Source organism: Triturus cristatus, chromosome 3_2, assembly GCF_964204655.1.
Source record: "Triturus cristatus chromosome 3_2, aTriCri1.1, whole genome shotgun sequence".
Lineage (NCBI taxonomy): Eukaryota > Metazoa > Chordata > Amphibia > Caudata > Salamandridae > Triturus > Triturus cristatus.
In genome coordinates, this window is record NC_140584.1 from 451241210 (window position 1) to 451269102 (window position 27893).

The 27893-nt window shown below is 43.7% G+C and overlaps 1 protein-coding gene across 1 annotated transcript in view; it reads right to left on the reverse strand.

The window, feature by feature from the left end:
• The window catches only part of OTOG (otogelin), a 1045291-nt gene that overhangs the window by 484174 nt on the left and 533224 nt on the right, over nucleotides 1–27893 (reverse strand). Inside the window, exons 24-25 of the mRNA XM_085647044.1 lie at nucleotides 20913–21020; nucleotides 4913–5051 (exon numbers count right to left, since the gene is read on the reverse strand). Of these exons, the coding sequence (XP_085503170.1) occupies nucleotides 4913–5051; nucleotides 20913–21020 (247 nt within the window). The remainder of the gene's footprint in view (nucleotides 1–4912; nucleotides 5052–20912; nucleotides 21021–27893) is intronic.

Sequence of the window (27893 nt, forward strand, 5' to 3'; positions counted from 1 at the left end):
TGCTGCTGCAATTGCAAACTTACTGGAGACATGCTACATTGTCAAATGTGCCTGGAGAAGCCTTAGTACATCTCCTGAACCACACTTACGATGCTTCCGTAGGCAGCAAAGTCTGACATCGCAGTGCTCAGAAACAATACATCCAAAATGGTGGTACAGTGCTTCTCAAAGATTCCATGTGCATGACACCGAAGAAGGCAGTATGCAAGGGTATGCTGTGTGATCTCATGTAATGGTGCTTGGGACACATCCCCAGTAAAGAAGCGCGCCAGTGATTTTCATACAGAGACAAGCTGCTGCGGATTCCAACAGTAGCATCAGCACAGGCAATGGTAATTAAAAGAGGTGAAAGCAATTTTTCCATTCTTTTTTTTCGTGAAATTGTACCTTACTACAGATGGTACATTCTCTTTCATGAAACCGAGCCCGCATCAAGACATACAAGGATGACAGAGTAAGCCCAAATTTTAAATCCACATGTAGGTCATCTTCAGGTAAGCTGGCCCACTTATTGCCAGTTGTTACAATGATGAGGAAATGCTCCTAAAGAAAGTACCACTTTATTTCTGGCTTGAAGCAACAGATGTGACAGTACAATCAGCAACACCTTTCCACATCGCTCCCAGCTCATCCTCTGCCCCAGCATTCCATGAGTCATCAGGGAACACAAACACTCCATGCCTTACTCCGGATTCCCTACATGGAGTTCTTACACATAAACCCACAACGTCTTTGTTTTTTCATGTTAAATGTTAAGGAGAGATGCTATCCCTCTAAAGAGGCAAAAACAAGCCTGTGCATTGGAGATTGTAATAGTTATTTGCTAAATATTCTCGCAGGTAAGTGTATACATTAAATGTCATTTTGGTGAGGAAAACCCATTAGCTAATGGTCTGTAGTTTGCAGTTTTAGCGGTCACCAGATGAGCCTTTTTAGAAGAGCCTTCCTCAATGTCAATTTAAGTTTATTCAGGTGATGATTGAGGCCTGGTTATTGTCATGTGGCCAGTGCTCATGATTGTGTAATATTAGGTATACCAAGGGTTATCCTCACATGGGAGAGAAGGTCACACCAGTGCCTCTTTTGTTAGCTGTCAGTTGGTGGTTTGGTTGAGGGTGTAAGCCAATGCACCGTTTTTTATGCCTGTTGCTTTTAACTCTAGAACTGTGACTCTTACTGAGAACACCGGCCCATCACATGTGATATCTATGGTATGATATTACTACACAAGTCATTACATCGACTTGCAGTAGATGGCGCTCTAATTTAAGGAATAGTATAATTTACTATTCCAACACCTTCCCTACTGTTGTGTAGGCTGGAGGTGGAATAGTAAATTATACATTCCTAATGTTATGGCGCCATCGACTGCATGTTGATGTAATGACTTGCACAGTAATAGCATTGCGTTGTAACAACGTGGTCATTCTAATGACCGCGCTGTTACATACCCCGTAGTAAAAGCAAGCATTGTAACGTGCTATATTCAACCGGAATTGCAGTTGAAGCCATTGAAACATACAATACCAAATTTGGAGGCACACCCCTTTCAAGCCCCTAATTGAGTATAGGTCACAGTTGTTGACCATACACCATTTTATCAATTCACCGTGTTTCAAAAGGATGTTGTTGAATAAATGTATTGATTTAGCACTGACAGAAATAATGGGACCACTGACGTTTCTGCTTTACATTGCTTTCATAAACCTAAACCTGAACCATAAACCTGAACTTTCTTTTATTGTGGAACACTGTTTTGTTCATGCTGCACCCCTGAAATAATGACCCTACTGCCTGCAAGGTAACTGTACTTGTGACTGACTGAGTTAAATATAGCAGTATTTGATGCTTAGAGGAGTTCTGACAACTTGTGGGTCCAGTGTCTCTGCGCCTGCTGTACCATTGAAATCATTACCTTAGTGCCTGCTAGATAACTGCACTTTGGCTGTTTTAAAAATGTGCAGTTGATGTTTTTTATATTATATACGAAAATACAGGAGGCTGTTTAAATTACTTTGGAGACCTCAAACCCTTTTTAGTAATTAACATTTAAAAAAAATACCACGGGTTAAAAGTATGCAAATAAATATGAATGCATTTTACATCCACAGAAAGAAGAAACATCACATTTCTTACTATTAAGAAATAACTCCTGCTTCAGTTTGCAGAGTATCGCTCAATTAGCATGTTGCTTATTCATATGGCCAATGAAAAATACAGCAAATGAAATAGCAGTTTTTGGTACTAGAACAATACAATATGCACAGTAAAGGCCAGTCCGAAAAAAAGTCAATCTTAATAACTAACTAATTACTAAGCTAAATGTTCAGTGCTAAAAAAGTGGAGAACTCACTCCAAAGAAGAAAAAAGTTGTTTTTTATTTTAAAGTATTCCAAAATAAAAGAACAGCAGCACAATCCCCATACAGTCACCAAACACGCTTGTTCACTAAGACAAGCTTTGATGCAATGCAACAATAATGCCCAGCAGCTGGAATTTTTTAATTCAATGCTCTTGATACTATACAGCCTCCCTTCATTTCCAGTAGAAGGAACAGGCTGCATCACAAAACTTGAGTAATACTTTTAGAACAGGCACATGACTGTGTTTACAGTCCAGGACTCTGTGGGAATTGTCTGGCACTGTAATGTTATACAGAAACTGTTCCAAAGGAAAAAGGAGGTTAAAACGTCCCTTCAGAGCACCACGGAGCGTGCTCATGTAAAGCACTGCAATCACTTAGTTCGAGTTAATGCTACATAATGCGCAAACAACAAACACATGACACAGAAAAAAACAATTTTATTGGTGATAAACACGTGACAACAAAATAAATGCAATTTGTTTAACGGAACAATATCATAAAGAATGTGAAAATTAGTTCAAAGTCTCACCCACTAAAGCAGAGTTAAACAAGAGCGTTTTAAATGTGTGCAACCAGGGGAAGATGAGTATGGGCAAACAGTAGACATTGTGCACCCTTAAAATGAGAAACACATTCCACAACCGTTGGGCCCAGTGCCACTGCACCTGCTACACCATTCAAATCATGACCCTAGTGCCTGCAAGGTAACTGCACTTATGGCTGCCAGTTTAGTAGTGAAATATAGCAATATTTGGTGTTTGGAGGAGTTATTACAACTTTTATCCCTGGTGACACTGCACCTGCTGCACCATTCAAATCATGACCCTATTTCTTGCAATGTAACTGCACTTGTGGCTGCCTGTTTTGTGGTAAAATATAGCAATATTTGGTGTTTAGAGTGGGGTCCTAGAGCTTTGGGCCCCGGTGTAACTGCACCTGCTGCACGATTCAAATTATGACCCAAGTGCCTGCAAGATAACTGCATTTGTCATTGCCTGTTTAGTAGTAGAATATAGCAATATTTGGTGTTTAATGGAATGCCTAGAGCTTTTGGTCCGGGTGTCACTGAACCTGCTGCACCATTGTAATTGTGAACCTAGTGCCTGCTAGATAACTTCACTTGTGACTGTCTGCTTAGTAGTAAAATTTAGCAATAATCTGTTTTTAGTGGGGTCCCTAGAGCATTTTACCACGGAGCCACTGCACCTGCTGCACCTGCTGCACCTTTCAATTCATGTCCCTCTAAACACAAGGTAACTGAAATTGTGACTGCCTTTTAGTAGTAAAATATAGCAATATTAGGTGTTTAGAGGAGTTCTGACAAGTTTTGGGCCCGGTGCCATTGCACCGTCTGCACCATTCAAATCATGACCCTATTGCCTGCAAGGTAACTGCACTTGGAACTGCCTGTTCAGTAGTAACATGTAGCAATATTAGGTGTTTAGAGGAGTTCTGATAACATTTTGGCCTGGTGCCACTGCACCTGCTGTACCATTCAAAACATTACTCTATTGCCTGCAAGATAACTTCACTTGTGGCTGCCTGTTTAGTAGTAAAATATAGCAATATTTTGTGTTTAGAGGGGTTGCTAGAGCTTTGGGCCCCGGAGTAACTGCACATGCTAAACCATTGAAATCACAACTCTACTGCCTGAAAGGCAACTGTCCTTGTGACAGACTGATTAGAAATTAGATATAGCAGTATTTGATGTTTAGAGGAGTTCTGACAACTTGTGGGCCCAGTGCCACTGTACCTGTTGTACCATTCAAATCATGACCCTAGTGCCTGCAAGGTAACTGCACTTTTGACGGCCTGTTTAGTTGGAAAATATAGAAATATTAGGTGTTTAATGTTGTGCCTAGAGCTTTTGGTCTGGGTGTCACTGCACACTGCACCATTGTAATCATCATGACCCTAGTGCCTGCTAGATAACTGCACTTGTAGCTGCCTGTATAGTAGTAACATTTAGCAATAATCTGTGTTTAGTGGGGTCCCTATAGCTTTTGGCCCCACTGCCAGTGCACCCGCTGCACCATTTAAATAAAGCAAGGTAACTGCAATTGTGACTGCCTGTTTAATAGTAAAATATAGTAATATTAAGAGTTCAGAGGGAAAGATGACAAAATGTAAACGGTATGCAGTGTTAACCAAAAGAAAACAACAAATGCAGAAGGAAATGAGTACTTAGGCCATGGGAAACTGCCAAGAGAGACACAGAAGGGCGAACAGGCTACAACCAATAAAAACAGAGGAAAGTAAACTGGCAATCGTATGGACCACTAAAAAGTGAAGTCTCTTTTAATATATATTAAAAACAACAGATTTCACTAGCAGTGAGTTATCGCTGTGAAGGCGAAACCTAAAAACTGCAAAAGCCCTTTTATTACCTATTTTTAAAGCCCTGCAATAGCCCTTAAATGTAGTGTACAGATATTAGTAAGAAAAATAATGCAAAGTATGCATCATAATATTATTAATCAAACATTAAGCATAATGCTGCATGGCAATTTTGTATCTTTCCTTTTCTTAAAACCTGAAATATCTTACCTTGACTAAATGAACCTTACAAGCACCTATAAAGTCAAACGCCAGACCATCAAATGTCCTGTAGTGACGATCCCCATATACTGTACACATTGATGGACACGGATGAAAAGTACATTGAAATGAACCATGGTGGCATACGCTAAAAAGAAACATGATAGATATTAGTCATAGAAAAGAGATCTTGCAAAAAAAGTAATTATCTACAAGGTAATGTTTATATTCACGAGCGTTTTATGAATGTAAAAACATAACGATCTTGGTGGTAAAACATAATCTTCTGTAAATCAGTGGGAAGGTAATTTCTCCTATACATTTTTAGAGGAGAAGAATGTCTCTAATCCACTACTTCATTTTATACTGTCTGCTATTTGCTGTTTATCACAATTCACTGGAGTTGGTGGATGAATGAAAAAGCAGAATTGCAATCAGCTGAAGATATAAGGGATTATATTAACACCTTTCGCTTGCATAAATGTCCTTTCATTGTCACAAAATGTGCCATCTTTGTTGCATATCCCAGATCCTGCATTACATAATAAGGATCCCTTGAGTTTTATGTGAGCACAGAGGAAGTTCATAACGGAAGAGAATCCACCTGGTCAGTGTGACCATCTGTGTGTTTTGGAGGAATTGAGTCTCAGAAGAGTGCCAATTGAATGCGTTGTAGCTACCCACATAATCTGAACTTTGTATGTAGTTACCAAAGTTTACAGTGTGTATTCCACAAAAACTGCATTTGTAAACTTACACCTAGAAAAGAGATATCCAAGTGCTGCAGTTACAATAGAAGTATCAGGGATTTCTCCATGTCTAAAAAACACACAGGCGTAGAAAAAAAAGAGTCACATTGTGCATTCATACACTATAGTTAACCCTAGGAAAGCAGATTTGTAGGGTTAAGGCTGGCCGGCCAGTGTGTGTGTAGGAAGCTCCAAACTCCATAGCCCCTGTGTTAGAACTGGCATCATTGGCATGGGTTTACCCTGTATTTTTGGCTTAGTCTTCTGTTATTTTGCTGTATTTTGGACTGCATTTTTGCTAGTCCAGATGCTTTGGGCACTTTGCCACTGCTGTTCAGTGCCAAAGTGAAAGTGCTCCCTCTGTAAATTGTTGTTATAAATAGGTGATTCCATGATTGGCATATTTGATTTACTAGTAAGTCCCTAGTATAGTGCTCTGTGTGTGCCCAGGGCCTGTAAATCAAATGCTGCTAGTGGGCCTGCAGCACTGATTGTGCCACCCACATAAGCAGCCTGTAAATGTTACTCAGACCTGCCACTGCAGCGTTTGTGTGCAGTTTGGTACTGCCATGTTGACCCCTAACCTTCCCTTTTCTTACATGTGAGTCACTCCTAAGGTAGGCCCAAAGTACCCCTGTGGGCAGGGTGCAGTGTATGTGAAAGGTAGGACATGCCCTGATGTGTGTGGCATGTCCTGATAGTTAAATACTGCCAATTTTGTTTTTCACTATTGACAGGTTATCTGTCCCATAGGATAGAATGGGAGTTTATTAATAACATTTTATAGATACAACTTCCAATTGGGACAAGCTAGGAAGGTAAAGGTTAGTATGCCTGAACTCAGAATATAAAGATGCATCAAGGAAGATTTTTACATTCTGGGTTTGAAAATACCACTTTTAGAAAGTGGATATCTTCTTGCTTAGCCATCCAGTGTCCCTCTGCTAGGGTTGTGTATTGACTGTCTGGCTATGGAGTGACAGGGGCTGGCGCTGTGCATTCTTTCCAGACAGCCACTGGGGGGGGGGGTGAGGTGTGTACTGCCTTTCTAAGGTGGGTCAGGGCTGGGCTGAATAGACCTGGGCTGCCTTCAGAGTAGGGGGAGGATATTTCTTTCATACATTCACCCCAGTACAGAGATCTGGACCTAAATCCATTGTTTTTTCGCTCACCATGCCATTCCAGTTTGAACCCAGCCATATGCAAATCAGTCTTGAGCCTGTGCCTCATGGGAACAGTCCAGCCCGAACTGCCAAGCCAGGTCCTCCCAGGACCGGAAACAAGCATCCTATGACCGGTTTCGGGGTTTCACCCCTCTTCAGCCAGGATAGCTTGAATCCAGTGGCACAGTGAGCCCGGTACCTACGTCTAGGCATACCCGGCACACTTAGGGTGAGAAAACAAAAGACACACAATTGATGGACGGAATGCAGAACAAATCAAAACATTCTCCCCCAGTCAAGAGATCTGGGTGAAATCCATCATTCTTTTGCTCACCATGCCACCCCAGTTTAGACTTGGCCATATGCAAATCAGTCTTGACCCCGAAACCGGTCCTAGGATGCTTGTCACCAGTCCAGGGAGGACATGGCTTGGCAGTTCGGGCTGGACTGTTCCCATGAGGCACAGGGTCAAGACTGATTTGCATATGGCTGGGTTCAAACTGGAATGGCATGGTGAGCAAAAAAACCATGGGTTTAGGCCCAGATCTCTGTACTGGGGTGAATGTATGACATTGTTCTGCATTCTGTCCATCAACTGTTGTTTTTGCATTTGTCACCCCGAGTGGGAAGGGTATGCCCAGACGTGGGTCCCGTGCTCTCCATGCCACTGGAATCAAGCTATCCTGGCTGAAGAGGGGTGAAACCCCGAAACCGGTCCTAGGATGCTTGTCTCCAGTCCAGGGAGGACATGGCTTGGCAGTTCGGGCTGGACTGTTCCCATGAGGCACAGGGTCAAGACTGATTTGCATATGGCTGGGTTCAAACTGGAATTGCATGGTGAGCAAAAAAACGATGGATTTAGGCCCAGATCTCTGTACTGGGGTGAATCTATGACATTGTTCTGCATTCTGTGCATCAACTGTTGTTTTTGCATAAATCCTTAGCTAATCCCACCCAAAAATACTGCCATTCTATGGATTCTGCTCCCCTGAACTGCCTTATTCCTCATCCTGTTGCCATGTGTGTGCGACAACCTGCAGTAGCGCAGGCCAGCTTGGCATGTTTAGTGATGGGCGTCGGCAGGTGGAGTGACTGCGACCTTGAGACGGGTGCTGCAAGAGCTGCTGGGTCAGAGCATCGCTGCTGCTTGGGGGCCAAGGAGTACAGTCGATGCTTGGGTCCCGGACTGGTGTTGTGCCTGCACCTGGATGGTGAGAGCCGCATGGTCATCGCCAACTGGTAAGGCAGCTGGTTGAAGACAGGGCCTTGTAGGTTTCCACTGCCTTCTTCTGCATTGCCCAGGGCACGTGGCAGCAGGACTTGCTAGAATGCTGGGTTTTGGTGGCAGTGTGTGAGCCGGGATCCGACCTACAAAAAACGGCTACTGCCCGTGCTGGTGGCCTCTGCCCCCCATCAGATTTAGAGCACCAGCGAGCACATCATGTGAGTAATTGTGCTGCTTTTACAAGGGGGCCCCACATTTGCACGTGTGGCCCCTGCACTGGGCATTTGAAATACCAGACTACAGCTCTAGCAACATGGGGGGTGGGTGCTGAACTATAGACACTGTTTCTATTAGGCCCGGATCTGCAGTCATCTTTACACTATGCCCAGGCTACTGGTGCCTCTTGGAAGATAGGAGCTCCCCTCTGATGATGGGCGCGACTCATTCTACTCTTCGCCACCCACTTGAGAGGGGCCTCACCTGCGCATGGCAGAGGCTAAAGCCCTTGGTGGCAGCGGGTGTGCATCCCTTTGCAGGAAGGGAGACCTCACTTGGGTGGATGATATTGCCAATGCCCCCCTGATTTTTGTGCCACCAAACCCATGGAGGACTGATCACTGAGAGGGCACCCAATGCTTATCTGGCTGCTCCCTTATGGACACTGTGATGGTTGTGACCTGTCATCTACACCCTGTACTAATACAGTGGTGAAAGATAAGCCCAACAAACCTGTCCAAGCCAACAAAATAGACAATTATGTACTCCCCTCCCACAGGATGGTGCAATGGGTGAACAGTCTAAGTAGCATCTGCCTTATGAACCCCCGCTTCCCACGATCACGGACTTGCAGATGGAAATGAAAGCATCCTGTGAAATTATGTTGGCAAAAATTGACATGTTGGCGTGTGAGATGAGCCTACTATGTACAAATGTCAGTTAAATCTCCTAGAGGGTCTTGGAGGTGGAGAGGCAGGTTACAGAGTTCCAGCAGAAGGTGGCCTCACTCAAGTAAACAGTTTCGGAGCTTCAGACACTTTCAACTTCCTTGGACGACAGGGTTGAGGATTTGGAGGGACATTCAAATGGAACAACTTCTGATTTGTGGGCTTCCCTGAGAAGACTGAGAGGCAGTCAACTGAACTGTTTTAAGAGCACTGGATAACAACAGTTTTGAAGCACAGACGCTTATCCAAGTTCTTTACTATTGAGCATGCATATCGTGAACGCGCCCTGATGCCTAGGCCTGGGGCACTGTCTCATGTCATAATTGCCTGTCTGTTTAATTTTCTCGACAGGAACGCAATCCTGCAACAGGTGCAAGAACAAGAACATCATGATTTTCCTAGACTGCACCCGCAAAGTGCAAGACCTCCACAGAGACCATATGCTGACCAAAATGTGACTTCAGGACCATGTCATCCGTTATAGTCTCATTTTCCCAGCAAAGCTGTGGGTTCAGCATGACGGAAGAGCTCTCTTATTTGTCACCCTGAGGAAACTAATAACTGGCTTGACTCTCTGGGACCCTCCGAAGGATCTCAAGGAGTCAGAAAACCTTCATAGACTCTGGTTAGAGCTCAGACTCTCGGCAGATGGGGAAGATTCTTGTATGTCCAGATGGAACATTGAGGGACTTTCACTGTGTGCCAGACTCTTGTGAGTCTTACCAGACCCATTGAAAAGGCGTTGGTTATTGCAGTGATGGGACAGATTGAGAGCATGAGAGGCACAGGAGATGACTGACACGTCTGCCCGTGAACATCACACTGTAACAGTACTGTTCTATATTATATTGGGAGCTACATCAATTATTCACTTGAGAGAGGTTCAATTTAGTTTAGCAATGGCTATTGTTGGATAAAATGCGTTTGGGATTTTTTATATGGGGGTGGTCTTCAATGGGGCGATCTTTATATGTTCATCTATACCAATATTGAAGAGGGGTTGCTGGCGGGAGGGTTATGGTGGGCTGCGGTCCCATTATGATTGTTTGGAGTGCCTTTGGATTTACCACTTCGGGGGGACGCAAAGCTCACAGTAAAAACCAACTGATACAGTTGATGCTTTGACCTCGAGGGCTTGGTGTAGTGGGACTGTGCAGCTGGCCTGATGTTTTAGGGCCCAAGTTGTTTGGACTCCCTGCCTTTGGAAGGAGGGTACTGTTTCTCAACTTTGATGGGCGTTAGGGTTCGAAAGCTGTGTAGGTGTTGTCTTCAAGATGTGTGTGTGTATTTGGTCCCTCAAAGTGCTGCATAAAGAGTGATTATCATTAGGCTTGGCCCATGACATGATGAGAGAATGAGTGATATCTGTGATCTGTGGCCTCCAAATTGAAGTTTTTGATCTGGAACATATGGGTCTGTGTTGAACTGAACAGAGAAGGAGGGTATACTCCGTTGTAGCTAAGAGAGTTACTCTAGATCCCCAAGGGAGGTATGTTATTCTTTCTGGATCTCCAGATGCACATGATATTTGTATGGTAAATGTATTTGCACCTAATATTGATGATGGGGACTTTTGTGGCGCAGTGATGGATGTAGCTGCAGATCACTTGGGCTCTGACGTCCTTATAGCAGGGGATCTGAACTGTGTAATAGATGGGGAAATGGCCCGTCTTCCTGCTAAATCAGACACAAAACCTGGAATGTAATGTGCCTTGCAGGAAATTACAGCTGGCAAGGTACTACTAGATGTATGACTGAGATACCCTAAAGTTAAGGCCTATTCTTGTTTTGTGCCCTCTATGGGGACATGTAGCCATTAGATTATAGTTTGCTATCTGGTACATTGCTGCAATGTGTGAAAACAGTTTCCTACCTGTCACATTAATTATCTGATCATTCCCCTTTCTCTTTCAGGATGTCTAAAGAGGCATGAGTGTATACCCTATAGGGGATGCGGGCAGAGGCCCTGACGGACTCAGTATTGAATGATACAGCGAAGAAAGTGGTGGGCCACTACTTTGCTGACAATTAAGGCAGTGGGTCATTGAGAGCAATGGAACCCAATGAAGGAAAAGCTGCGTGTGCAATGTTTGAAGGTAAACTATGGGTTGAGAAAACAACTCTCTAGGTCGTTAGATAACCTCAAACAGAAACTAAGCATGCTTGAGGCCAGTCTTCTGGAATGGCCCCTGAGACTTTTAGAGTGGAGGGACTGTAAGTGAGAGCTATTAGAAACATGGGATCGCCTGGACAAATTTGCATGTATCAACTATTGGCAACATCTTCATATGGCGAGAGATAAGACGTGCAGACTCCTTGACACTCTACTTCTCAACAAGATGCGCCTTCTGCCTATGTCGAGTAGCCACAATAAAATAGGTTGGCTGGTGTGTACGCAACAAGGTATTCTGCAGGTCTTGCTTCCCATTTGCAGGAACTATATGCATCCCCACTCCATTGTTCCACCAGGGAGAGGCACAGTTATTTGGTAGGCCTGGAGATGACGTCTCTAAATAGGTGAGAGGGACAGTTTAGAGGCTCCCCGGACCATGGAAGAGATAATGGCATCAATAAGAGCACTGAGAATGGCAAAAGTGCCTGGCGGTGATGGCTTGCCAGCAGTATTTTCTCAACCCAGAACTGGTTTACTAGCTTAGAGATTCCTTTAAGTCTACACTTAAGGTTTTGGGAAGGGGATACTTCCTGCATAAAATGAGGAAAGCCCTCATTCTTATGTTGCCTAAGCCAGATAAGGATGTTGAGTAGGTTGCTTCATATTATCCTCCTTCAATGTTAAATGTGGAAACAAAAATCCTGATTAAGGTACCCACAACACAACTCTGGCAATTTATGCCCTGACTGGTTCACGAAGACCAATATGGCTTTATCCCAAGCAGGAACACCCTCTATAACTTAAGAAGACTCTGCAGGTCTGGCATACTTTTGTCTCAGTAAAGGACCCGTGCACCCTAGCTCTCCTTGACATTGAACAAGTTTTTGATTCCCTGTCTAGTGATTATTTATGGGAGGCACTGCGAATGGTGGGTATTCGAGATTCCTTCTTGAAATGGGTCAAGATATTGTATGAAAAACTTACGGTTGAGGTAACTGTGTCTCACCAACTCCCTTTACATCGTGGGATGAGGAAGGCTGTCCTCTCTTTTATTTGCATTAGCAAAGGAACTGGTGGCATGCTGGATGCGCAACACCATGCGTGGTTGGGGTGGGCTGATGGGGGGAACACACATGTGATCTCCCTATATGCTGATGATGCACTACTTCATTTGCGACAGCCCAAATATTCAGTTCCCATTATGTTGGGGCTTCTCGCCAAGTTCTGTGAAATATCCGGGTTAATCATACCCAGTCTAAATTGTTCCCAATGGGAGGGTTGGCTGGTAAACTGGCAGAGGCCCTTCCTCGGACTGATCTGTCTTGGTAGACTAATAATCGATTGATCAATCAGGTCGTACTTGAATAGCATGACTTATCACCCAAAAGTGTATCCAGGCGCTGTGCTGGAGGTTTGAGTCAAACAGCCAGGTCTTTAGTCCCTTCCTGAAGTGGATCAGCAAGGGTAAGGTGCGGAGGTGGAGGAATAGGGCGCTCCAGGATTTGGTGGCAAGGTGGGAGAAGGAGCGTCCTCCAGAGCGGAAGTGGCAGATGTGTGGTATCTGTCCGAGGGCAAGGTGTGCGGAACTGAGGTGGAAATGCAGGCAGTGGTTCATGTAGGTGGGTCTTTAGTCATGGAGGACTTTGTAGGCATGGGTCAGAAGCTTGGCATTTCTTCTGGACAGGTAGGCAGTGGAGGTCCTTAAGGTTCCAGGTGATGTGGGTCTTCTTGGGCAGGTTGAAGATCAGTCTGGCTGCTGTGTTCTGGATCGTCTGGAGTCTTTTCATGAGGTCGGTGGTGGTGCCTGCGTAAAGTGCATTGCCGTGGTCCAGCCGGCTGGGGATGAGGGCCTGCATCTCCGTTTTCTGGTGTCAGGAGAACGTCAGGTACATGGGGATTAGACTGGTCCACTTTGTAAGTGAGTTTTGGGCTGTCAATATGGGGAGAGTGTTGGAAAGATTAAAACCCTCAAAAACGTTTTGGAACATCTACACCTGTCCTACATGGGAAAGCTAGCTATAGTCAAGATGATTATACTTTCACACTGTCCTTATGTCTTTCAGGGCACCATGTATGTGAACCCTAGACAAGTGTTCATTGACTGAGATAAACAAATTGTCAAACTGTTATGGGCCTCGGGAAGAAAGCGCATGGACTTGTCTATGCTTAAATGTGCCTGAGGCGGGGATGCCTGAAACTACCCTGTATGGAATTATATTATATTGTGGCCCAGCTGCAATATGTAGGGGGGCAAAATCCCCCTGAATAAGGGGTTGGATGAGTTGGGGCCCCACCTAGAACAAGGGGAGGTTGCAATTATTGCACTTTTTTTTTCATATTAATACTCTGATAGATGTCGGGTTATGTACATGTTTTGACTTGGACCACGTACAGGGAACCGGGGCGGGACATGGCTCCATTGATGATGATTGTCATACTCTGCATGGATATTGAACTGTCAAGTTGATTTGTCACTACTGCATCTTGATGTTTTTGAAATGCCAATAAAAACCAACACACACAAAAAATATTGAACCTCAGACACCAACTCATCAGTACATTTCTGGACCTGTGGACACTCTGCCAGGAAAAAGGACTGCTGTGCTGCTAAAAGGACTGCCACTTTACTGGACTGCTGCTCTGAAGGACTGCTGTCCTGCTGTGTTGACCTTCTGGATGCTGACCTCTTGCCTGGGTGAGACCTGCATCTCTGGACTCCTAATCCGGAGCCTTAGGGACACAACATGCTTCTAACAGCCTAGGAATTCATTTCAATTCAATTCAAAAACGTTATTTGCATTTAATTAAAATGCATAAAAGTACGTAGATAAAACAATTCATATAATGCAAGCTGCAATCCACATAGTACAATTACAGTGCAGATTAAGGTTAAGATGTGGGGGGAAGTTTTGCTGCAAGTGGGTAGAACATTAAAATGTCACATATGCAAAGTCAAGAAGATTAAATGGGAGAATATGACATTGCAATAAAGGTAAAGACGGAAGCTAAAAACACATTTAATTAGATGCGAAAAAATGACAATACAAAAAGATAAAAACTGAAGTTAAAAGCGAGAATCACTGCGACCAATAAACAATTAATAAGAACATAGGTGCTATGTATGGCAGTGCAAATCTGGCCGATATCAAAGACTTGGCACACCAATCATTTGTAATCAGAGTCAACCCAAAATTAAGAGTTCAAAACAACATTGCGTCTGTACCTGGACTCTGCCATCTGTGCATCTATCCTGCAAAGTGGTGCCACCCCAGTCCTAGAGCCTTGGAAAGGGTCTTAAGTAGCCCTGGGCGGAGCTAGCAGAGTTTAATGCATTAACATATTAACTTGCAGAGTTTAATGCATTAACCTAGGAAAGTTGAAGTGGGCAGAACTGTATGCTTTCTGAATCAAGTAGCAGTGGTCTCAAAATTACTTTCACATTATCTCAACTTAAATGTGATGCACTTTCCGTTGGACATGAACAGCAGAAAAACTGGGCATTTAATATGTTTATTATTTCAGTGGGGAGCAGCTCATGTTTTAAATAAATGCATATTTTTACTCTTAGCATGTATTGTTAAACAACCAAGACCAGAAAATATGAATGTTTCAATTACTTACCATTTATACCATTACTCTGAGCCCTTTCTTCCTAATAGCTGTAACAGGACATGCAGGAATACCTCATGGAGCCCTGACCATTGCGTTCTGGTCTTGGTGGATTTTTGTTATGTCTAATACAAAAGGAATGCATCAGTACATGGTAGGATTCCAAAAAGAGGCTGAGAGGACTGATCGATCTACCCATGGATGATGTGGGCCTACGTGAGATCTCTGCTTCCTCCTCGACTTGTCTAATGACGATGAATGTAAATAGCACACCCAGGGGTGGGTGCTGGGCATCTCCCTTCCCGGAGAACATCCTGCCCTATCGATCTGCTGTCACTAGGCTTTATCTCAGCTGCCTGACTCAGTGCCTGTTGTGCAAGGCCCAGAGTCCAGGTGCACATCGGCAGCTGATTACAGGGCTCCCAGCTCAGTCAGTACTTGGGTGCTAGGCCAGCGGAAGGTGATTCCCTGCTCCATCACAAGGTCTTCTTTTTCCACCTCACCCTGGTGCTTGTGGTCCTATACATCACCGGCATGTGGCTCTGTGAGTATTGCTGGTCAGGGACCTCAGCCAGGGGTCAGGTGGCCTGGCCTATAGGGAAATCAGGGATCTGTGCAAGGTAGGAGGGGCTGGGCAAGTCCAGTTGCATGACAGGCTTCTGTCTATCGAGTGACTGTCCTTGTCTCAGCCCCACCAATCTTCAAGAAGCATTCATTGGAGTATCTGTGCTTGACATGTGACTCTGCCCCTGGCCCACCTGTGTGGCATTGGTCTGTGTATATCTCACATGTATCTGACTCCATCCAAGCTCAGGAAGGTTTTAAAGGTCGCTGCCGTACATATGATAATAACTGTTGTGATAGAGTTTTAGAGGCATTGACGTGTGTTTGTCTGATGTTACTCTTCCCCAGCACTACCGACAGTCTGCTGTGATGGAGTTTTAGAGGTACTTGCATGTGTTCTTCTGATGTGATTCTGTCTCAGCCCTACCAACAGTCATGAAGCGCTCTCTGCTCTGCTTGAGTTTTAAAAGCACTATTGTGTGTTCTCAAAGTGCTGGCTGCATTGCCAACAAGGAGAGATTTGCATAAAACCCTAACCAGCCACAAACGGATTAATCTTCATTATGAAAACTGCCAGCTGCAATATTTGTTTCTATTTTATTTTAAAAAAAGGAGAACTTGTCATGCTTCCGTTTCTTTGACAATGTCAGCCTGAACCTGCTAGGGTAGGCAAAAAGTGAAAACTCTGCTCAGAAAGTGAAGTTTCCTTCTTGAGCTGAAACTTGTTGCGTTGTAGTTGGTGGATATTTTTTCACCCACTGTCTTCCTTTCTTATGGTCTTTTATCCATCTTTTTTCTGGTGCTGTTTGGGAAATTGAAACAGAGGAGAGCTTTGCACCATGTGGGACTGCAGCAACTGCCTTCGAGTTGCGTAGCTCTTGCGGTCATCCATCTGTTGAATATGGGAACAAGGGGTGCAAGGCCCTGCTGTTGGCGGGGAAGCCGTTGCCATATACAGAGAAGAAGAGGGGGCTTTGAAGGCAAATAATACCCTTTGGCACTGAAGACTGCACATTCCTGCTCCATCACAGTATCTCAGACTGCCAGTGGCGAAGTTAGTCGTACTGCCACCAGGGGCAGCCACTAAGTTTGGCACCCCGGTGCAGGTAAGAGCGGTAGGTGTCAGCAGCCAACAGGAGACTTGTTCTTCGGGGGGATGACAGCCAATGGCTGACTTGTTCTCGGGGCAGGGGGATGTGGGAGTTGACAGACACGACTCCCACCACTTCAAAAACAGTGCCTCCCGGGCAGGCTGCCCCCCTAGCTATGCCACTGCCCCTTTGGGGAAAAGCGGGAAAAAATGGCTGCATCGATACTACCTGGCAGAAGAGTGCCAGAGATGCTATTCAAAGTAGCCTTTTCTTGAACCTGCCAGAGGAAGCAGCTTTTGGTGATCGACTATAGTATGTGTGTTGTGGGCATCGTACAGAGAATGTCATGTATCTAGTGATGTGAATGACCAATGCAGGCATCTTTAAGGATATGCGGCGGTAAATTCCGCCATGCAGCAGTTGGCAGAGTTTCTGCTTAACTCCGCATTCCAAGCGGAGTGCGGATTGGCAAAACTCCACAAACTCGGCAGAGCAGAGTTTACCTCCCACTCCTAGTCTTCTTAAGGTGCTCTGCCAGTCTCTGTGGATCAAGCTGAACTGACGCATCTTCTCTGCTGTGCGGCACAATCCCTAGCAGAACCACTGCATAGCCGCTGCTGCGTGGATTGGACCCACTGCAAAGACCCGTATCACAACCTGTCACCACATCGGAACTGCCACTGCATCCTCGACACAAGCCCTCTCATCCCTCGTCGATGATGATGTACTCCACATCGCAGCCTCACACCTCTTCAGAACCGACGCATTGCCTCAACTGTGCGATGTGTCCTTGATGCAGGACTTTGCATTGCAAGCCCTCATCGACGGGATCCTCGATGGTGACGCAGCCTTGCCGCATCTTGGAAGCGTAGCATCGCTTCAGCTGTGAGACACATCTTTGACACCGATCCTCGGAACGGTCCGCAAACCAGGATTTAAGGTACTCACTTCAGCGGGCCTAAGTGGGTCCCTTTAGCTGTCCCGTGCTCCATTGCGGTAGGCCTGTAGTTGCCACATTGTCCCAGCCTGGCTCAGTCATATATCAACAGTGGGCGGTTCGTTCTTTTTGGTGCTATTTTCCCTAAAATCTTTAAACTTGAATATCTCCAGTTCTACTGATTGGAGTTTTGGTATTTTGGTCTTATTTTCTTTATTAATGACAATTCTATTTTTCTAACTTGGTGTGGAATCCTTTTTGGTGGTGCTTTTTCATGTCATTACTGTGTGAAGTATTGCACTAATATTTTACACATTGCTTCTAAGTTAAGCCTAACTGCTCGGTGCCAAGCTACCAGAAGTTGAGCACAGTTTAATTTAGGGTTGGCCTGTGCCTCACCCTGACAAGGACTGTGGTTGCTGCCTGACTAGGGCTGACACCCCAGTCAATCAACAACCCAATTCCTTACAGGGTAATACAGGTCAAAACATAGGCTTAATCTAATAATTACGTAGTGCTATTTATTGGCGGTGAATGAGCCCCGAAATGCCTATCAAACGAAATTTCAAACATACTAAAGGGCTGATTATGACTTTGGCAGTGCAGGAGCGGGGCTGTATGCCACCACCCTGCTCCAACTCCTGCACCATCCAAGTTGCTGCCCGACTGCCAGATTAGGAGTTTTCTCCTTGTCTGGCGACAGATGCTTTGGCATTGCCATGGTGCCGCAATGGGAATGCCAAAGCAAGCTTCTGCTTGGCATAGAACTGGTCATGCTTACACACAGGGTGCACACCATGTTCCCCCTGCATGCAGCCCACTGTACAGCGGAAACAGGGGGCCTTTGTATCCCCACTGCCAGCCTTTTCATGGTAGGCTCACTGCCATGAAAAGGCTGGTGGTGGGGAAACTCAGCTATTACTAGAGATGGGCGAGCCATTAAAAGCTTGAGCCAAGCTGATGCCTGGCCCTGGCTCACCTCAAGGTCCTGTTGGAACCCAGAACCCCTAACGAGCCAAACTTTCATTTTGCGTTTGCCTGCCACTCTCTCTCGCCCTAGCTTGTGGAGTTATGGCCAGAGCTGCTGACTTTGGACCTGTGGAACCAGATTCAAGTCTTGGCGTGGGCTCAACGTCTTGTAAATCTGAGTAAATCATCTAATCTTCCAGTGCCTACAAAAATTAATGTACACTTGTTTAAGATAACTGGTGCTCATGTAAAGTGCTCCATTAACTTTGGATCAAGTTTGAGCTATATCAAAACTGCAGAATATTGCACAAAGAGGTAAAAACAGCATCAACTTAAGGAAAGACAAATACACCCATTTAATGGCTGATTTATAAAAAGTGAAACCAGAAAATCTTCATAAATCACAGCTTGCCTGCTTAAATTGTGTGATCTTAGGCAAATATTTCACCAAAACTCATTTTGCTTCATCTTTGGGTATGAAAGTACTTTCAGATATATAAGTTTAGAATACCAGCTGTACAACAAATTGTTGTGTTTGATTGAATACGTTATAATATCTCTTTATAATACTATGGGCCATGTACAGGGTTTACATGACAACTGCCTTATCTTATAGTTAACTAATGGTTCATAATTAAAAACTATCACTTTTAATAAGTCCTTCTCAGTGAAGTACTATAATGTGAAATATTAATGTCAAAGCTGCTCAATGTTAAAGAAATACGATTTTATTGAATTTTGAAGATACTTTATCATAATATACATGATATTTGGTGCATGATTTAGTTTCAGGGCCTGGCTCGTGCCCGGGCTTTAAGAGCCGAGCCAGAAGCTTGGCTTGGCTCAGACATGGCTCTCCCTGTTAATTTGTTAGCTCACCCACCTCTAGTTGTTACATCTAGTTGAGATAATAAAACTAACCCTGTAGAAACATACTGTAGTCCGCTCTCTTGCAGATCAGTTACATTCATATGTCACTTTTTTCTGCCTCCTGACATGCTTCCATCCTATTTTCACCCAAAACACCGGGAGATAATTGCTACCACTGTCCAAACGGTGTGCTCAGAAAAGTTACAATAAAAAAAAAAATCTTCCCAATGACTTCGGAATAATTTGCAGTTTTTGACGTTCATCAAAAACGTTTAGAATGTGAAGTCTTACGTTTCAGAGACTCTTAACTGTTCAACAAAGACAACGATACAATGGATTACTGTTGGACCTGGCCCTTTTTGCAGGGTTATGCACACACTTTTTGCCTTCGTCCTGTATTTTTTCTGACCTGTTTTTGTTGGTTTTCCGACTCTGGGCACTTTACCAGTGCTAAAGTGCATAAGCTCTCTCCTTTAAACTTGCTATATTTGGCTACACCTGTTTGGCATATTTATTGTACCTGTAAGTCCTTGTACAGTGGTATTCCATATATCCCAGGGCCTGTAAATTAAATGTTATTAGTGTGCCTGCGGCGCTGCCTGCGCCACCCACAGAAGTAGCCTTTCAGATCTGACTCGGGCCTCTGCCACTGCAGAGCCTGCATGCGCAGTTTACTGCCGCAGTGACGTGGCATTTAAAGTGGTTGCCATGCCTGAATTCTCCTTTCACTAAATATAGGTCACCAGCCATTGCCCGTGCAGGAAAGAGCTGTCTGGCAGTGGTGCCGGGTGATGAGGGATTTCGACGGATGATGACGAGGGAAAATTAAATAAATAAATAATTTTCCCTTGCCATCGTCGGTCGAAATCCCCCTCACCCAGTCATCGCTAGTTCCTCAATTACCGTATACCCTTCAATAGGAGTGTACCGGGGATACACCCTGTGTTATGATGGTAATATTGGGTACTTTTCGGTACTACCGTGATGTGTGGTGATTCGCCAGTTTTACCTTTCAGCTAACCTATGTGGCAGTATCCACATTTGTGACAATTCATGTGCTTTTATGATGCATCTCATGTCCTGACATTATAATGTTTGTGATGTAGGTTCTTGCCATAGCAGGATACTTTGTATTGACTCGGATGGTCAGCAGTGATGATTCATGTGTCATATCTTGCAGGTCATGCCCTGAGGTTAGGGTTTATGCTGTTTTGAGTCTTAATGAGTATTATCTTAGGATTCTCATATGATGTACAATGATGATGTTCTCAAAACATGTGCAACCTATAAGGTGTTCACTTTAGCATCTAACTTGTGATGTTATGAAAATTGGCTGATTGGCAAAGTGATTTTATATCTACGTTATGACAAGTGCCTGGTGGCGCCATGATTCATGTGATTAAGGCCTAATATGATTTATGCATAATACAAAGGATTATTTTTATATGTTACCTGTGGTGTCTTCATTGTATTGCTGGTGTGAGTGTGTTGCGCAAACGCTTTACACATTGCCTCTGTCGATAAGCCTGACTGCTCTGTGCCAAGCTACCGTGGGTGAGCACAGGTTACCTTTGGTGTGTAACTTAATTGCACTGACTAGAGTGGTGGGTTCTGTCTGACTTAGGCGTATATCTTAGCCAGCCAGAAACACCATTTCTAACAATTCCAATAGAATGCTAGAATGATAAAATGTTCTACAACATTAGGGATGTGCACCATGATTCGCAAATGTATTTATTTCTATAAATGCTTAGACAAGTAAACTTTTCACTCACCAGGTGTGACAGGATGAGTTCACAATGTCACCAGGAAAGTATTCCTTAGCTTTCCATGAGCATGGACATGCATTTGGCTCAAAGCATTCATCCCCATGTTTAACAAATCTGAAAAAATGAAATTGTAGAAAGAAAGTAATTTTTTAATTGCTTATAAACAGTTCTTTACTAAAATATGACTAATTAAGGCCACAAACCAAATATCCTAACGAATGTTGTTAAGAGTGTATTTGGAACGTTTGCTTACATGGGGAACTTAGGGACACATTTACTAGGAAGTGGCAGAGCGTAACGCTAGCCACCTTGGCCTAACGTCGCGCTCCGCCACTTCTAAAATGCAGGGCTGCACCGTATTTTCAAGGATGCGGTGCAGCCCTGCGTTTTCCCCTGCACTGGCGCTAATTTTAGCTGCCTAGCACCAATGAAAACGCCCTTGCACCATAGTGCATGAGTGCCTGCGTTGTAGGGTAAGATTGTTTATGTGCAGGAAGGTGTCCATTTCAGATTGTTTGTGTGCATGAAGGGACACCTTCTTACACATAAACAATCTGAAATGGCATGTTGAAACTTCTATGTGTGCTGCTTAATGCAGCACACATAGAAGTTGCAAAACATAATTTTTTTATTGATTGTTTATGTGCAGGTAGGATCACCTTCCTGCACATAAACAATCAATGGCCTTTTACTGTTTCTATGTGTGCTGTGTTAACAGCAAAAACGAGGAGAAATGAAACATTTCTCCTCGTTGTACCTGTTTAATACCAGGTTTTCCCTGGTCTTAATTTTGGAGCTGCCCCATATTTGCGCTGCCCTTGTAAATATGGGCCAGTGTCAAAATCGATGGGTGTTGCGATGGAACGGCCACCACAGCACCCATTGCCCGCCGTTTTCACGCGAAGTATAGCGTGAAAGGGGGCCTTATTTAAAAGGCAGTGTTAAGTGAAGTTAAGTGGCTTAATGCTGCCTCGTAAATAAGCCGAAGCCCATATCGCCACAGGAAGGTCACTAAAAGTGACGCTCCTGTGGCAATTGGGGCTTGTAAATATGCCCCTTAGTCCTCCTGTGTCCTATACACGAAAACACTTGTGATGTCATATTTTTTGTTTTAACTTTTATTTATGTAAGAGTAAAAGTCACAGTTATTATTTCTTTACACGTATCGATATTTCAAATACAGTCCATACAGTATACATTCTTTGTCATCTCCTATGTATATTACAAGAGTATTTATACCTGATTGATTACATATACAGCATTACACCATTCAGTGTCATTTGCATATGATTATTCCAATTCCTGAGTTACAAGAGGCATTTCGCAGATATCTCCTCTATATGTGTTCCAGCCTCCCCAATTTTTTATCCATTTTTTGGGACATCCCCTGTGTATGTATACAGTCTTTTCCGCCACCATGGCTGTGTCCATATCCCTGCACCATTCTGCGAGTGTGTGGGTGGTTGCCCCACCACAGTGTCTGGCAATATTCCTCTTGGCTACGATAATACCCAGGGTAGCCCAGGTCTGTAATGTCGAATTCAGGTCTGTCGCATCCCAAATATTGAGTAAACAGCATTTGGGCTCTTTAGGGACTAAGATCTCACTCACCCTCATGATAAGGGACTTAAATTATTCCCAGTATGACGCCACTGCAGGGCATGCCCATATAGTATGAAAACATGTACCAATCTCCCCACATTGTCGCAGACAGAGCGGGGTGTCCACTTTGCCGATCTTACAGTGTGAAGTCATATTTAAAGTTTACACTGAACAGATACTTTGTTATATTGGTGGAGCCAGTTGTGAGAAACACAAATTTTGATGGAAATGCTCCCGGAAACTATAGCAATGTCCCCCCACCACCCACCGCCTATTGTAAAAAAAAAAGTGACAGCACTTACAGAGGTATGGAGAAAGGGAACGTTCATGCTCTCACCACAAGAATTCAACATTTCTGGTAACCCTTTTAATCCATGATAAAATGCTTCTATCTCAACCACTTGTTGTGGAGTCTCGTAGCGAAGGTCACCCACTTTAGGTACCCAGAGCTATTGAGTTTCATATGATGCGTCTTCTTTTGATACCCCTTTTTGATTGGTGAGGGCTTGTGTTTCTAAAAGAAGACACCTCCTATGACATTAATAGGTCTGGGTACCTAAGGTGGGCTACTAGGGCATTCACTACGGTAATGCACATCGAATGGTTGCGATACAAATACCTAGGGAAGGTGTATACTTGACCGGAATTCCTCTCTGCACCCTCCATTGTTTGTTTAACGCTTCTTTCATCAAATTATTACTAATTTTAATTGCCTCAGGCTACATCTCGTAACTACGTATGTTAACGTCCCTTAACGATTTCATATGGAAAGTTACACCCTCATTAAGAGTACAAGATTGGCAAAAGCATGCAAAATCACGAAAGTACATGTCCTTAAGCTACGCTGATTTTAGTGGTTGATATCATAATGCAAAACCATGCTCCGAATTCATGAGGAAAATACCCTACAGAGCCTGTTCCCTTATGCTTATTCATCTGCAAATAATGAATACATGCTTTCATTTCTGTGAAAAGCTGTTAATTTTTCCTTGTAAATCACATTATAAAGGTTTAAAAATACAGTGTGTGCTCCGTCAACTGATAGCAAAGGCCACTTTAATTTGATTTCCTTACTGTCAAATCTAAAGAGACTCAAATGGCGTGACATCGACGAGGAGCAAATCATGGCCCTGGTATACATCCTAGCAAACACTACCCAGGGCACCAATAACACAACAGAAGCGGGATCAGTGGCATAACAAAACTTGAGGGGGCCCCCCTGCAAAGCACATGGAGGCCCCCCCCTCCCCCGGCGGCGCGGCCCTCCATCTACCACTTTGCCCTACCACCCAGAAATCTAGTATATTTTGATTTGAAACCTCCAACATTTAAATGAAATGCCTCAATATTGTCTCTATCTAAAGTTCTAATGAGAAAGTGGGAAACTCTTAACATATAGCTATGCCATTTGTAACAATACTTTGAAAAGCAGATTATTTAACTGAGGCAGCAATCAGAACAATGCCAAGGAGGGCTCCTATTGTCTCAGGAACTGCCTATGGCTGAAGAACAAAGAACAACTATGAAGGGTCTGAAATAGAATTGCCAATACCTTGAAACTTTGAAAGACCAACCCAAACCTGCAATTTCATAAAAACTCGACTGACAATATACATGAGAAGTACACAACCTATAACTCAGTATCCTGCGAAAGTCAAGAGAAATAGACTGGTGAATTATCTGCATGCCACACACTAGCGACTGTCAAGGGTTGTGGATGATAATAACGTGAACTGAGGAAGCAATTTCAATCATAATGTCTTTATTAGTAAGCACTGCAAAACAGGCAGGCAAACAAGGCTGAGGAAGAAAACTGTTTGGATGCTTCAGAACATTGATGCAGATGTTTGTCTGTTTTAATTTATCATTTCTGTAGTGTAATCAATGCTAAATACAAGATTTAAGGTACACGTATTACAGACAAGTGCATGCAATACACCATGAATACCACTGCATGTAGAATAAAAACAAACCATATCAGCAAGTACCTAATGCCAATCTATACAAACTGTAGTTAGTAAAGCAAAAGAAAAAGTGCAAATACTTTCAAAGTGCAAAATAAAGCAATCACCAGTCCAGCAATATACAAAAATCAAGCATGTTTTGTAAAACAATCCAACTTTCTTCTTGCATCAAGGTGAAAATACTTTCAAAGTGCATGGTAAAAACAAGTCCAGCAGCTTCCCTCACAAGGACTGACCTGAACCACCAGACTGGGCCTTAGTTCATAACAAACAGAGGCCTCAGACCTCAGTGTGTTAACACTGGTGGTATTTACAATTTACTAAGAGTATAGGCACGCCTGCTAAATTACAGATTCACCATTGCCTCCAAATGGCTCTATCGTCACGTGTGACACCACAAGACAGGCCTGGATTTTAAGCCAACAGCGCCTTGCATTCTGGGAGTTGTGCTGTGACCATCTAAGTAAGGGGTTAAACATTCCAGCATGCAAAGTTTTGTTGAATAAAAGCTACAAATGGACACTACATGGTGCCAATGCCACTTAGCAGCTATGTTTTATACAAGCACAAGGGGATGTTTAATTTCCTCAACACATGCTGCAGAAGTCTGGCGTCAAATAGCAAACACGTTGTGCGGAGAACCCAGAAACGTGCTGTGTTTAGCCCCCGTGTATGTCCCTGAGGTGTCATTCTCTAAGAGACCCAGTTGTGAAAGCCCACAGTTGTCTCTAATGCATGTCAGTGCCAGGCAGTGGTCGAAGTGGGGGAAAAAAAGTAGATGAACTGTGGGAGGAGAATCAGATGGCGGGAATAACCAATGGATTGGGTCAGTGGGCGGAGTGAGAGGTGTGGCAGAAAGAGCAAAATATCCCAATTTTTAGTATTCGTTTCCCATTTCACTAACCGGTGACAGCTTATTACATTATTTAATTTTACCAATAGATACACATGATTATTTAAGGTTAAATATGTGTTATTGACATTAAAATACATTCACAAAGTGGGATACATTTCCAATCAAGAATGTCCCAAATATCCTTACAAGTGGATTCGCAAGCCATTTGTCTCCCAGCCATGAAGTTTCTGTCATCAGCACTTCTCCTCCCTTTTTCCACAAGAGCAGTTGAAATGAAATTAAATGAAATGAATGAAATTAAATGAAATAGCATTTATAAAGCGCATGGTTACCCGAAGGCATCCCAGCGCTAGGGCAGAAACCGTACTAAGCTGTGGCAATCAATTAGGGAAAAGCAAGGTTTTGAGCCTCCTGCGGAAGACGGTGTGGTCTGGCTCTTTACGTAGCTGAAGCGGCAAGAAGTTCCAGAGTTTAGCGGCGTTGTAAGAGAAGAGCCGGCCGCCACTTCAGGACCTCTGGGAACAGACGCCAGGTGGAGGTCATTTGAAAGTAACCGCCGGTTGGCTTGGTAGGGCTGGACAAAGGAAGAAATGATAGCCGGTCCCACACCCCTAGCATCTTATGGGTGGTGGAGAGGGCTTTAAAGTGGACTCTTTCCTGAATAGAAAGCCAATGTAAAGAGCTAAGTGCAGCTTTGGCTGACTGGGGGCTTGGAGTACCCTCAAGAATCCTTGCGGCACAATTTTGCATGATTTGATGTTTCTTAAAGACCGCACAGGGAGCACCGTGATAAAGAGCGTTGCCATAGTCCAGGCGGGATAAGACAAGTGCCTGGACCACAAGCTTTCTTGCTTGAGGGGGTAGCAAAGGCAACACTTTACGCAGCAGTCTTAGAATACCGAAGTAGGAGGCAACAACTTTCCTTGTTTGGGTTTAAAAGCTAAGCTCAGAATCGAGCCAGAAACCCAAATGCTTTATTTCAGATTTGGGGATAGGCACAGGGCCCATATATGCTGGCCAGATAGATGAAACCTCGAGGGGGGGAGGGATTACCGAGCAACATAAGCTCGGTCTTATCACCGTTCAGTTTTAGATGGGAATGGCACATCCACCTCTTCACCTCCTCGAGGCATGGGCCAAGACAAGTAGGGGAACTGCTTTTGTAGTTAAATGCCACCACTAATTGAGTGTCGTCGACATATGTAATTATATGCACCCCAAAGGGTAGAACAATGTCTGCGAGAGAAGCCATGTAAACCATAAAGAGAGTGGGACTCAGGGACGGCCCCTGAGGCACTCCACAATAAAGGGGCCTAGGGCTTGAAATGGCCTCGCCCTCGAAGACCTGGAAGGATCTACCGTCGAGGAAAGAGCACAGCTAATTCAGGGCTGTTCGTGTCACACCCTGATCTTTGAGTCGATGCATTAGGATACAGTGATTAACCATATCAAATGCCGCGCTGAGATCTAACAATATCACGGCTAGAGAACCACCTGCATCAAGAATCCTTCTAGACTCTTCCGCGACTGCCAGTAAGGCTGTTTCAGTCCCTTATAATGGCAAAACCCAGTTTGGGATGGATGCAGGAGTTTTCCAACTTCAAGATGCCTAGAGAGAAAGTTCAAACATGAATGGCAAAATATCCTAGTTTGCAAATGTTGTCCACATAACTATGGCTTTGCCATATTTGCCACATAATACATCATCTGCTGCATAATCTGACGATTTTAAATAATAAATTATTTATAGCTCAAACACATCAAAGCCACTAAAAAATGTGACTTGTGCTGCGGTGAAGTGGAAGGCCCTTTGCAAAGGTTGACTGGTCACTTTTCTCATTGCTGCAGTTGTATGTTCCACTAGTACTAATAAGGAAAAATCTTTGCAGAGACTGTTAGCATGTGTAAAACTTTCAAAATAATAAAGTATCAGAAAATGTACAGCACCACTAATACCAGTGTAGGGTATCAGAGCACTTTTCATCACACATATTATACAGAGACAATCATTCATATGTGTGTAAATCACTGTGTAGGAAATGTTACATAAGACAAAGGATTACAAGGTGTAGGAGTCACATGACAACCATACTAGTAGGCAGCATCGTTTAATAGTGATTGGTCAGCAGAAACACAAACTCAGAATTAAAAACATAATACCATGGTTAGGGGTTCTCTTTAATAATCAGAATTGATTTCTACCCAAATTAACCCTTTTTTGCAACATTAGGATAATCGAAGACTGGGGAAAAAAACATAACGCTCTAACTTATTCCTTGGAGTTTGCATGCAGCTCTTACATGACAGTTAATAGCTCACTGTTCTATGTTAGGATTTTAACTTATTAACTGCAAGTAACAATAGGGTCTCTCTGACAAAAGCAGTAACCCACTGACCTATTCATATTGTGTGTACTTTGTCATATGCATGGCACATGTTCTTAGTAGCATCCACATTACACCTCTGCCATTCCTTTTCATGAGTCAAACCTTCCACTAGACAAAACACCATCTCTCTCTACTAAGAACATTAATCACTGGAGTTATCAAGACATTTTTATTGTTG